This window comes from Cherax quadricarinatus, chromosome 8 (genome assembly GCF_038502225.1).
Source record: "Cherax quadricarinatus isolate ZL_2023a chromosome 8, ASM3850222v1, whole genome shotgun sequence".
NCBI classification, from domain to species: domain Eukaryota; kingdom Metazoa; phylum Arthropoda; class Malacostraca; order Decapoda; family Parastacidae; genus Cherax; species Cherax quadricarinatus.
The window spans coordinates 17,138,100-17,151,906 of record NC_091299.1 but is presented as its reverse complement, the minus strand read 5'-3'; the positions used below and the strand labels follow the sequence as shown (position 1 = coordinate 17,151,906).

At 41.1% G+C, this 13,807-nt stretch overlaps 1 protein-coding gene across 1 annotated transcript in view; it reads right to left on the bottom strand.

Moving 5' to 3' along the window:
- LOC138852408 (receptor-binding cancer antigen expressed on SiSo cells) overlaps positions 1-13,807 on the bottom strand; it is a 39,608-nt gene that overhangs the window by 8,777 nt on the left and 17,024 nt on the right. The window contains exon 2 of the mRNA XM_070082912.1: positions 11,690-11,803. Coding sequence (XP_069939013.1) covers positions 11,690-11,803 — 114 coding nt within the window. The remainder of the gene's footprint in view (positions 1-11,689; positions 11,804-13,807) is intronic.

Genomic DNA, 13,807 nt, shown 5'->3' with positions numbered 1-13,807 from the left:
ACAACAGACAAACAAAATTCACCATACGGTGGTCTGTTGCCAGTCTTTATTTGGTACATATTATATGCATTGAGCATTGAAATGTCCATGAGATGGAAGAAAAGTTTCATGTACCACTTGTAACTCTTACGAACACAATCAACAAAACCAATCTACATGTCACATTTGTCAACCAAGCGCATGTTTTGTGTATAATCAATCACTGTCACTGGTTTTCGAATACGTTTATTAGTCACTCGATCAACTTTGCCACTGTCTTGCATTTCATTACGGTGAATGGTTGTCAACAATGTGACATCTCGTTTGTCATGCCACCGTAATGCCATGATGTCATTGGCAGTAAACACCTGCACGTCATCACCACGAGCACCTGCGTTGAGCCTGGGCATATGTTTACAATTAGAATGCACTGTGCCACACACATCTGTCTTGTTCACTCGCATGAAATCACTGAGTAATGGGCTTGTGTACCAGTTATCGGTATATAATGTATGCCCCTTACCAAGATAAGGTGCCATCATGCTTCTCACTACATCACCTGAGATACCCAATAACATCCTGTTTTACTTCCTGTGTATACAACAATATCCAATACCAGGCCACTGTCACAGTCACAGAGTACAAACAGTTTTATACCAAAGCGTTTCCTCTTGCTCGGTATATACTGCTTGAATGACAGTCTACCTTTGAACAAAATCAAAGATTCGTCAAGTACAGGATTCTTGAATGGATAAAAGTATATGTTGAACTTTTCTTTTAGATACATGAAAACATCTCTAATTTTGTATAACCTGTCACTTCTGTCAGGCCTGGTTTTGTCAGAGAAGTGCAACATATGTAACAGTAAGATAAACCTGTTCACTGGGATGATTTTACTGAAGACCAGGGTAGAAATTAGCCGATCTGTGGACCAGTATGCTTTTATATTATGCTTACAGACATGAGGCATAAGCATTATTGTTGCAAAAAGCAAATACATTTCTGCAACAGTCGTCTCTTTCCACCTGTGTAGTCTTGACTGTGGTGATAAGATCGTATTTGCCATGGTGTACTCAAAATACTTATTACTTTCCCTGACAATAGTTTCCATCAATGGCTGGTCAAAGAATAATTCAAAGAATTCCAGTTCATTGGCCGTGGTTCCAAGGGGACAAGTAGGTAGAATTCCACTTTGAGAGTCATCAAAGTGGTGGGGCTTGGGAACAAAATTGGGATTTTGCTGCCAATCCCAGATACGGTTTGCTGGTGGATACTGGACATCATAGGCTGGTTGTGCGGGTGGTTGTGGTTGTGGTGGGCTGGTGGCTGACGCTCCGCTTTGTCCTTGAACTGAGTCAGCAGCGTGGGTCCCAGCCTGGGCTGGTGAGTCACGCATGGCGGTGCCACTACCATCACCACTACCACCATCCAGTGATGCCTGTGGTCTATCCATGGCAAGTGTAGCCACATCATCCTCACTATCACTATCTAAACCTGGTGTAGGGCCACGGGATGTACTCCGGGATGTACTCCGTCCCCTGGGCACAGCATAGGGTACACTACCCGAGCGCATGCGGCGGCACACATGCCGACGCTTCACTGGTGAATATGATTCCTCACTATCACTACTCGAATGATCGTCAAGCGCAATAAAATCACAATCCACGTCACTATCATCATCATTACTGAAGTCAGAGGCCTGGCCACGCGAAAATATTAGTTTTCTCTTGCGTTGAGGTATAAACGACCGTGAGTCACGAGTGCCCACACCAGAGGCAGAAGGTTGAGGATCGTCAGGGCTTTCTGCACTATTATCGATATCCTGGTCATTCCTTTCGGTCACTAACTGATCAAAGCCATAGAATTCGTCTTCATTTCCACTTCCAGAACTATCAGATAGGAAGAGTAGAGTCCCAATTTTCCGGGGAGTGAGAGCTGACTTGCGACGAGGCATGGTGAACAAGGGTAACTGAGCTGGCGTTCCCACAATGCTATGCGGGCGCCTAGATTTTTTGTTTATGGCGCACACCCACCACGCAGACCCGTTCTCTCACATGTAGGCCTATGAGTGCTTTCGCGCTAAATTTGACAGCTCTAGAATTTTGGCGTAGATCTACGGTTTGGACACTCAACGTGAAGCCGTAGATCTACAGGACGGACCCTGAAAGGGTTAATAATAACATGTACTATTATTATTTATAACATATATGTTATTAAATACCACTGCCTAAACTGCTGAATTATTGTGAAATGTTTGGAAGAGCAGGGAGACTAATGTTCACTCCAGCATAAACAAAGTCACACTGACTATGTGTCAACCACTCCCTCGTATTTTTGTACAATTTTCTTCTTCAATTATATCCTATTTATTATTATTATTATTATTATTATTACTATTGTTATTATTAGCAATAGCAGAAATGTTCGATTCTTTGCTGTGTTCAAGAGTAAACACATGATGTCACCGTCTAATACCTTTCTTAATAGCCATTCCAATATGCAGTCATGAATGGGTTTACATTATTTATTCTGTAGTTTAATAGCAAATAATGAACAAACAAAACACTCGCCACACTGAGTGGTGGGAGGGCTGGCTGCCAGTTGCGGGGGTCGGAGGGAGGGTAGTAGAGACTCGCAGTGGTGGAGGCATTGGTGAGGCAGTGGTGGAGTCTGTGGTATTTAAAAACATACATGTTATTTACATGTTATTAAATAAGATAAGTTATTAAAGCATAACATGTATATATTTAGTACAATTTACGACGTTTTCATGTATTTTAGGATTATTCATGGTTCAACAAGTTAAGGAAGCAGCATTGTAATATATTTCCCTACAATATATTGGAGCACAAAACATTCACGGTTTTTCAACATTCGCGAGGCTCTTGATCCCCTAACCCTCGCGAATGTTGAGGGAGACCTGTACAAGTATTTACATGTCCCACTTAAGTTTCTAGAATTCCATGACTGTATGATACTCCATGAAGCATGGATTCATACAGAGTGCCACCCCACACTGGTGACAAATGAATCGTGTGTCCTTCCGCTGTTGGGGTCGTTTTTTGGTGGTAGCACACACAACACACTTTTTCTGGGAATTCTTCTTCTTCGGGGTAGGTGGTATTAGTACCAGAGTGTGACAGTTAGGAGTGATTCAGTCTGGCACTTACCCCACTGGCTGTGGTTGTGGGACAAGTCGCTGTTGAGGGGCAGGTACAGGTGTGGTACCATACTTTCTTGCTATCTGTTTGACAACATTCAGAAAGAACTCTGAAAAACGTTGTCGTTTTCCAGTCTTTATTTCGTACATATTGAATGCATTGAGCACTGCAATGTCTACAAGGTGAAAAAACAGTTTTATATACCACTTGCGACTCCTACGTACACAATCAACAAACCCTATCATCATGTCACACTTGTCAATTAGTTGCATATTGTTCGTATAGTCCATGACAGCAGCTGGCATTACAATAGGTTCTTTGTTGAACCTGCTCAGTCTGTGTTTGTACCATCTCATTTCTGTGGATGGTTGACAGCAATATCACGTCCCGTTTGTCATGCCGCGTCAGTGCCATGATGTCATTAGCATGAAACACTTGCACTGCACCTTCAATACTGCCTCCACTGAACCTTGGCATATGTTTTCTATTCCTTCTCACTGTTCCACATATATCAGTATTGTTCACACATAAGAAATCAGCGAGCATAGGGCTTGTATACCAGTTGTCTGTGTACAATGTATGCCCCTTGCCAAGGTATGGTTCCATCATCCTGCGAACAACATCACCGGAAATGCCCAACATCCATCTCTCATCATCGAGTGTTTCTCCCGGTGTATACAATAACATCCAACACAAGACCACCCTCACAATCACACATAACAAAAAGTTTTATGCCAAAGCGATTGCGTTTGCTTGGTATACATTGCTTGAATGACAGGCGTCCCTTGAACAGAATCAAGGACTCATCAACAACAATGTTCTTGAAGGGATAAAAGTATGCACTGAATTTCTGCTTCAAATACATAAACACTTCCCGGATTTTGTATAGAAGGTCATTTCTGTTCGCCGTATTTCTGTCTGAGAAGTGCAACATTCATAGCAACAGAGTGAATCTGTTGCAGGGAAGGTCATGGAAAACTGGAGTACTGATGAAGTGGTCTGTGGACCAGTAATTACGTATATTTTTCTTATAGATATGTAGCATAAGCATGACAGTGGCAAGAAATAAATACATTTCAGCCACTGTTGTGCCTTTCCATCTGTGCAGCCATGACGATTCTCCAACCTCTGCTGTGTTGTCCATGACATATCAGTAATAATTGTTTGTCTGGGTCACTATCAAGTTATAGGCTCGTCAAAGTACAACTGGAAATAGTCTAACTATACAGACTCATTCATTACGGGACATTCTGGCTGGATACCACTTCCACTCGTATCAAAATCACAAGGCTGTGGCACGAATATACTTTGTGTCCAGTTCCACTCAGGATTACATGGTGCAGGGTGGACCTGTGGCATGGGGCGAGGAGGAGCAGGAGGGACAGGAGTGGAGGCAGCACATGGTTGAGGGGATGCTGGGCAGTCCTTTGTCTGTCCACCCACTGCGCCATGTGGTCCAGGCACCATGCCACCCACCACTACTTCCTCCATCCCTGCATACTCGCCTTCACGATCACTTTCACTATCAGTGGCCGGGGTTCTGGATCGTGACCTGCCATGACCCTCGGGGACTGCATATGGCACACTGCCTGAATGTAGATGACGACGCCTAAAAGTACGTTTCACTGGTGAATAATCAACTTCACTATCACTAGACGAATCCTCGAATGGCATAAAATCAATCTCATTGTCGCTTACATCACTTTCACTATCACTAAAACACAGGGAAAATGATAGTTTCCTCTTGCGAAATTGCCTATGAGTAACACTTGCCACTACAGAGGTGCTTGGCCCAGGGTCTTGTCTGGCCATACTGGCCAACCCAGAAGTGCTTGGCCTAGGGTCTGCTGTGGCCACACTGGCTACCCCAGAGGTGCTTGGCCCTAGGACAGGTGTGACTACCCCAGAGGTGATGGGCTGAGGGTCATCTGGGTTATCGTCGTCATTTTCACTAATTCCTTGAATATTACTGGCGCCATTCTTGTCAAATCCACTAAACTCATAATCTATATCACTTTCCTCGAACAGCAGTGTTAATACAACGAGGCGTGAGTGAATCACGAGGATGTGCCATGATACTGACCCAAGATGGAGCTGAATGTAACTGGACCTACCATGTGGTACCTAGGCATCCCCAATTTTTTTCATATGGCACACACCCATTCTCTCATGTCTAGGCGACTCTGGCCTATCGCGCCAATTTTGAATGAATGAAAAATTAAATGTATATATACGTTTGGGGTGCTATGCAAGAGAACGTATATATACGTCTGGACCGTTTAAGGGTTAACATACCAACAATGTGGGAAGCAACATCAGCTAGGACCATATGCATGCCAATATCATGGAAAACAACATCAGCTAGGACCATATACATGTCAACATTGTGGGAAGTAACATCAACTAGGACTATAAACATGCCAACATTGTGGGAAGCAGCATCAGCTAGGACCACACACATGCTATCATTATTAAAATAATAGCCACATTTCCATACCAAACTGTACCAAACATATAAAAATTCACCATTTATACTAAATAAACATGTACTAAAGATGAATGCATGTGAACAAGTAATAACTAATAAAATAAAGTAAAAATTAAGTAAAATGTAGCATAAGGCTGTATGTGTATTTTGAAGCCAGCTCTAGCTTTGGCTCCAGAGTGCAGATTTGTATATTTATCAGATTAACTACATTTTGTTATAGGTAGTAGGTTGGTAGAAAGGAACCGCCCAGGGAGGTACTACCGTCCTGCCAAGCGAGTGTAAAACTAAAGCCTGTAATTGTTTTACATGATGGTAGGATTGCTGGTGTCCTTTTCTTCTGTCTCATGAACATGCAAGATTTCAGGTACGTCTTGCTACTTCTACTTACACTTAGGTCACACTACACATACATGTACAAGCGTATATATACACACCCCTCTGGGTTTTCTTCTATTTTCTTTCTAGTTCTTATTCTTGTGTATCTCCTCTTATCTCCATGGGGAAGTGGAACACAATTCTTCCTCCGTAAGCCATGCGTGTGGTAAGAGGTGACTAAAATGCCGGGAGCAAGGGGCTAGTAACCCCTTCTCCTGTATAGATTACTAAATTTAAAAAGAGAAACTTTTGTTTTTCTTTTTGGGCCACCCTGCCTCGGTGGGATACGGCCGGTTTGTTGAAAAAAAAAAAATGCGTATAAATGCCAGATAAGTTTATGCTAACATATATTAAGAAGTTAGCAATAAAACCAGGTATTAAAAGCAATAAAAAGTAAAATACACACATACTACACTCATTATTTACCTTAAAATACGTATTTGTAGTCTTAATGTAGGGTGAGAGGCGAGTAGAACGTATTTATTTGTAAGAAGTCAGGTGTGTAAGGTATGGTAGCCAGCCAGGCCACACCACCCACACGTAATATACTATGGCATTTAAAGCGTCCCAGAGCGATAAAATGCACATACAGTGGACCCTTGGTTTTCGTGTTTAATCCGTTCCAGAGCCATCAGCCAAAACTGAAATCGGCCAAAACCAAAACCATTTTCCCCGTAAGAAATAATGTAAATGGAATTAATCTGTTCCAGATACCCAGAAGTATCAACAAAAATTTTTTTTTTACCTTAAAGATACATTTACATGCACAAAAGAACATTACACATAACACTTACCTTTATTGAAGGCTGTTGTTGATGGATGGAAGACAGGGAGGAAGGGAGAGGGAAGAGAGGTTATTGTTTGGAAGGGGAATCCCTCTCCATAAGGACTCTAGGTACCTAGTCATTATCAGGGGTCACTTCCCTAGCTTAAATATAGATTTACATGCCGAAAAGAATGACAAATAAATATAAAGCACTAATAAAATGTATAAATGAACATTTAACAACACACTTACCTTAATTGAAAAGACTTGTTGGTGTATGGCAGACCGGACGGGAGGGAAGAGGGAGGCGAGTTTATTGTTGGAGAATATGACACTTAATATAAACTCTAAGGCTTATTTATCTATCACAATTCAATTAATATGACATAAACAATATTAATAACATAGAAACATGACATATACTCTAGAATGAATGAAGTAAGTCATAATGTATGTAACGACAGGTGTTCTGTTGTTGTTGCTGGGTGTATAAGGGCCACTGAGCATAAGCCGTACATAATGTTGGTGATGGCTGCAGCTGAGGCAGCAGTGTTTTCTGTAGCCCTATATAACTCCAACAACATTGGAAGAGTTAGTAGAATTGCTGAATCACTGAAGAAGGCACCCTCTACCACCATTACAACCACTACTACCCTTTACCAGCATCACAATCACTACCACCATCACAACCACTACTACCCTCTACCACCATCACTACCACCATCACAACCACTACCACCCTCTACCACCATCACTACCACCCTCTACCACCATCACTACCACCCTCTACCACCATCACTACCACCCTCTACCACCTGCTACCACCACCACTTACATATATTTCTACAAACTTTTTCTTGAATTACATCATGTTTCTCACATTCTTTACCAAAGGGCTGGCACTAGAAGTTTTCTTTGGGCCCATGGTGGCTTATTTAGCAGTCACACACAAATAAGTGGCAAAAACAACAGATTATAATATTATTATCACACTGGAAATCGGCCAGTGTGATAATAATATTATGAAATGTTTTATATGACCTGGCAGGATATGTTCACTCACTGAGAACTCTACACGGGCTGAGAATGATGCGGGAGGTGGCTTTGTCTGTGTCCTGGGCACTGGACAGGTTCTGTACAATTGATGAAAACGGAGCCAAAAAATTGATAAAAAAAAAATTCGGCCAAAATCGAAATCGGCAATAACAGACTGACGAAAACAGAGGGTCCACTGTACAGTACACTCATTACTTACCTTAAAATAGTCTTAATGTATTTATGTTTTATTTGGACATGATACATAGTTGTACAAAGAAGAAATATGTATAGTAACTGGGTGTACATGCCAAAAGCCCCTTGTATGCAGAGCATTATGGGCAGGCTTAAAATTAACTTAAGATTAACTAAGCAATGATATATTCAGGGCAAGAGGTGAGTAAATGAGGTAAAACGAATAAACAAGATAGAGACGAATAAATGAGAGAGGAGAGAGAAGCAAAGTTATGTAAACAAAGAGATGAATGCGTCTGGTTTTGGTTCATACACCTAACCAGTGGCGGCTCGTCCATAGGAGCTGCAGAGCTGCAGTCCTCCCAGATGCTCACTGCCAGACATATGACTTCATCAACCTTATGCTAAAATAATTTGCAACTGACAAATATATTACAGGAAAAATCTGTTGTATGTTATTTTCAGTGTAGTATTTATAAGTGAATTTTTAATTTTTTTTGTTGAAAGGAGATAAAAAATTATTAGAAATAGAAGCTTGATGCGATAAGATAGCATAGGTATTACTGGTATTACGCGTTGTCACTACGCGTAACATCTCATACTTATGTTAATTTATTCTACTGTAGGGTGTATTTATCACGTTTATATTTTACGTAGCACGTTTATTGTATAGTTACATATATAATAAATAATGAAAATGTTTATATTAATGTAATATGCGCCTCACAGTGATTATCACTGCGAATTATTATTTTTTTTTTTTTTTTTTTTCAACAAGTCGGCCGTCTCCCACCGAGGCAGGGTGACCCAAAAAAGAAAGAAAATCCCCAAAAAGAAAATACTTTCATCATCATTCAACACTTTCACCACACTCGCACATTATCACTGTTTTTGCAGAGGTGCTCAGAATACAACAGTCTAGAAGCATAAACATATAAAGATACACAACATATCCCTCCAAACTGCCAATATCCCAAACCCCTCCTTTAAAGTGCAGGCATTGTACTTCCCATTTCCAGGACTCAAGTCCGACTATATGAAAATAACCGGTTTCCCTGAATCCCTTCACTAAATATTACCCTGCTCACACTCCAACAGATCGTCAGGTCCCAAGTACCATTCGTCTCCATTCACTCCTATCTAACACGCTCACGCACGCTTGCTGGAAGTCCAAGCCCCTTACCCACAAAACCTCCTTTACCCCCTCTCTCCAACCCTTTCGAGGACGACCCCTACCCCGCCTTCCTTCCCCTATAGATTTATATGCTTTCCATGTCATTCTACTGTGATCCATTCTCTCTAAATGACCAAACCACCTCAACAACCCCTCTTCTGCCCTCTGACTAATACTTTTATTAACTCCACACCTTCTCCTAATTTCCACACTCCGAATTTTCTGCATAATATTTACACCACACATTGCCCTTAAACAGGACATCTCCGCTGCCTCCAACCGTCTCCTCGCTGCTGCATTTACCACCCAAGCTTCACACCCATATAAGAGTGTTGGTACTACTATACTTTCATACATTCCCTTCTTTGCCTCCATAGATAACGTTTTTTGACTCCACATATATCTCAACGCACCACTCACCTTTTTTCCCTCATCAATTCTATGATTAACCTCATCCTTCATAAATCCATCCGCCGACACGTCAACTCCCAAGTATCTGAAAACATTCACTTCTTCCATACTCCTCCTCCCCAATTTGATATCCAATTTTTCTTTATCTAAATCATTTGACACCCTCATCACCTTACTCTTTTCTATGTTCACTTTCAACTTTCTACCTTTACACACATTCCCAAACTCATCCACTAACCTTTGCAATTTTTCTTTAGAATCTCCCATAAGCACAGTATCATCAGCAAAAAGTAACTGTGTCAATTCCCATTTTGAATTTGATTCCCCATAATTTAATCCCACCCCTCTCCCAAACACCCTAGCATTTACTTCCTTTACAACCCCATCTATAAATATATTAAACAACCATGGTGACATTACACATCCCTGTCTAAGACCTACTTTTACCGGGAAGTAGTCTCCCTCTCTTCTACACACCCTAACCTGAGCCTCACTATCCTCATAAGAACTCTTTACAGCATTTAATAACTTACCACCTATTCCATATACTTGCAACATCTGCCACATTGCTCCTCTATCCACTCTATCATATGCCTTTTCTAAATCCATAAATGCAATAAAAACTTCCCTATCTTTATCTAAATACTGTTCACATATATGCTTCAATGTAAACACCTGATCTACACATCCCCTACCCACTCTAAAACCTCCTTGCTCATCCGCAATCCTACATTCTGTCTTACCTCTAATTCTTTCAATTATAACCCTACCGTACACTTTTCCTGGTATACTCAGTAAGCTTATTCCTCTATAATTTTTACAGTCTCTTTTGTCCCCTTTCCCTTTATATAAAGGGACTATACATGCTCTCTGCCAATCCCTAGGTACCTTCCCCTCTTTCATACATTTATTAAACAAAAGTACCAACCACTCCAACACTATATCCCCCCCTGCTTTTAACATTTCTGTCATGATCCCATCAGTTCCAGCTGCTTTACCCCCTTTCATTTTACGTAATGCCTCACGTACCTCCCCCACACTTACATTCTGCTCTTCTTCACTCCTAAAAGATGGTATACCTCCCTGACCAGTGCATGAAATTACTGCCTCTGTTTCTTCCTTAACATTTAAAAGTTCCTCAAAATATTCTCGCCATCTACCCAATACCTCCATCTCCCCATCTACTAACTCCCCTACTCTGTTTTTAACTGACAAATCCATATTATTATTATTCTTGTTATTAATATGGCATCCTCAAGACTAATAAGACACTCTTAGTGATTTTAATGTGTACCTGCATGCCAGCACAGTACGTAAGTTTATTTAGGTACATGTACACATAAGTATAATTATCGGACATCTGCTTCATGAAAGTCTGTTTCATCAAACTTTTATTGTATTTCTTAATACTGTCTGATCTGTCTAACTGTTTGCATGTATACTTATTTTTCACCATGCAACTTGGATAGCCTTGTGGAGAAATACATTTCCAACTTTCAAGTTTTTGTGGACATTCTAATGGACATGTGAGAAAAGAAAGATAAGGGTTGGGAAAAAAATCTTTACTAAATATGCAACATGGAAGTGAGGAAAACAAAGATCAAAAAATAGCATTTCATTGTTAGTGTAGCCAAATAAAAGAGCAAATGTAAAAATGATCAAAATAAAAAAAATCACCATTTTATGAAAGTAACACAATGTTAAAGTTCAGGAGACTGAACTGCTGTTCTTGATATGGCATGTCTAGATCTGTACTGACTCAGTCAGTGCATCTGCAGAGCCATACTGACTCAGTCACAGTGTATGTGCACAGCTGTACCAACTTAGCCACAGTATTGCTGTAGAGCTGTACTGACTCAGCCACTAGTGTACAGCACAGTACTTGAAATATCCAAGAGAGCAGTACTCATTACACAGATTAAAAAATTAACAGTTAAAAACTGGTTGCATTTCATACTGTACTTCCCAAATAGTTGTACTTCCACGCATAACTGAGATCAGCCATTCTACTGCCTCTGAAAACACAATTCATCCTGATAGTCATCATACAGAATTTGACTTAGTGTGCTTTTGACAAGCTTACTGTCATATTAAAATCATATTACCTGAAGAAGTGGATCAGCAATGGAGAAGGACAACCTATTTGACACTTGCTGCTCTTCCTCAGGGCGCTCAAGTATAACAACCTGTGGCTTCTTTTCTATGCTGGGTGCTAAGTCCTGAAAATTAACACAACACATGTAAAACAAGTAAAAATGTATGATGTTCCACAATAAATAAAAATAATAGAGCAAATGAAGTGATGTTTTTTACATATATGTAAAGGGTTGGCTTGCTACACACAGGACAGAGTGAGTCACTATATGGTGCTTTTGTGCTACATTATTAAAGACAGGATCTAGCTATTCTTATGGGGAAACATTCCACACTACTGTCCCCTCTGTTTTTTCCCATTTTTTCCTCAGAAAAGCTATCCTGACACTTGTCTATGACCGTTTGTAAACTATTGTGAGAACGATCATCTTCTGCAAGGTCTTCCAGTACGCTCATTTTCCTTCTTGATGGACTGCTCTGAATATTTATGGTTATGCCCATTGGCCTTTGAGTGGCACTCTGAGTCTTCACATACATTTACTGACCTACACTTTACAGTCTTTATACTCACTGTATGTCTGTGTTTATCTACTTTGAAGCAATTCTGGTGACTGGCTCATCATCTCTCTGTCCATGGATCTCCAGACAATGTTACAGATATTGCAGAGAGCAAGCTTACAGTGCTAGTCATGGCATTATGCTGGGGTGAGCACCCCAGCATAATGCTGTGATGAAAATCAAAGGCCTACCATAAAGGGAGATCTTTTTTCGTCAGTGCATTATGCCGGGTAGCAGTCGTTAGCATGATGTCATGGCCTGCCGCCACACTCCACAGTGACATGGCTGCCATGGTGAGAGGAAGTGTTGCACTTTCGTCTCTCATCTGCCCCACCTTCTGTCCAGTGTTCCCTGTGGTTTTGGGGCTATACATGTTTGATTATGGGTAAAAGGAAATCTTTAACACCTGAAACTATAGCTCAAATCATAGGGCTTCACAAAGCTGGGCACCGGACAAAAGAAATAGTGGAGAATGTTGGTGAATGTGAACATTCAGTGAGGAACTGGGTGCAACGTTTCAAGGCTGGTAGCAGTGTCAAGTTACCGTCTGCCAAACCTCAGCCTGGCCCCTTGAAGAAGACATCTGTTCATACCTTAACTGTGTTAAAGCAGCAGTTAGAGAGTACACCTAAGATAACTGCTAGAGAATTGAAAGAAAAGACCCACATCTTCTCTCAGAGGTGTCTGTAAGAACTGTTAACAGACATGTGTCAGAAATGGGCTACAGTAGTCACTGCCAGGTTAAGAAACTGATCCTCTCCAAGCCACAGAAGAAACGGAGGCTGGACTGTGCAAAGAAATATCTTCAGTGGACTCCTCAACAGTGGTCTGAAGTACTTTGGAGTGATGAAGCAACCTTCACCCTCACCAGTAACCATGGGAGACGTGTACCAACCCAGAGGTAGTGGCCCACTAGACACATGCTACACCTATGGGACCACTAAACACCCAGACTCGCTCATGGTTTGGGGCTGTTTCAGTGCTCAGTGTTGGTGAACTCGCTGTGTTTCCCAAAAACCAGTATATGAACCAGTATAATTACCTGGAGTTATTGTGTAACAATTTACCTGAGGCATTTGACAAGTGTGGAGCTACGGTTTTTATGCAAGTCGGTGCACCGTGTCATACCACCAAATCTGTAGCTTAGTGGCTTAAGGACTGTGAAGTGAAGTTCTTTAATGACTGGCCAGGTAATTCCCCAGCCCTAAACCCTATTGAGAACCTCTGGTCAATGGTGAAATGAAGTTTGCAATTACAATCCTCAGCTGGAGGCTGCTCTGCATGAGGCATGGAATAATATACCTCCCCAAACCCTCAAGAATTTGTGTACGAGTCTTCCTACACTGCTGAGGAACTTGAGTAACCCTTAATCTGTCCAAAAGTAGATCTACGCTCACATGTGAAGCGCTCCGACCTTGGTTTTCCCCATTTGAAAGCATGTAAAAAACATAGATCTACGTTCAGAGCCCCCCACATGTGGACATAGGTCTATGTTTGGACAGTTTAACCCTTTGACTGTTTTGGTCATATATATACGTTTTACAAGCCAGTGTTTCGGACGTATATATACT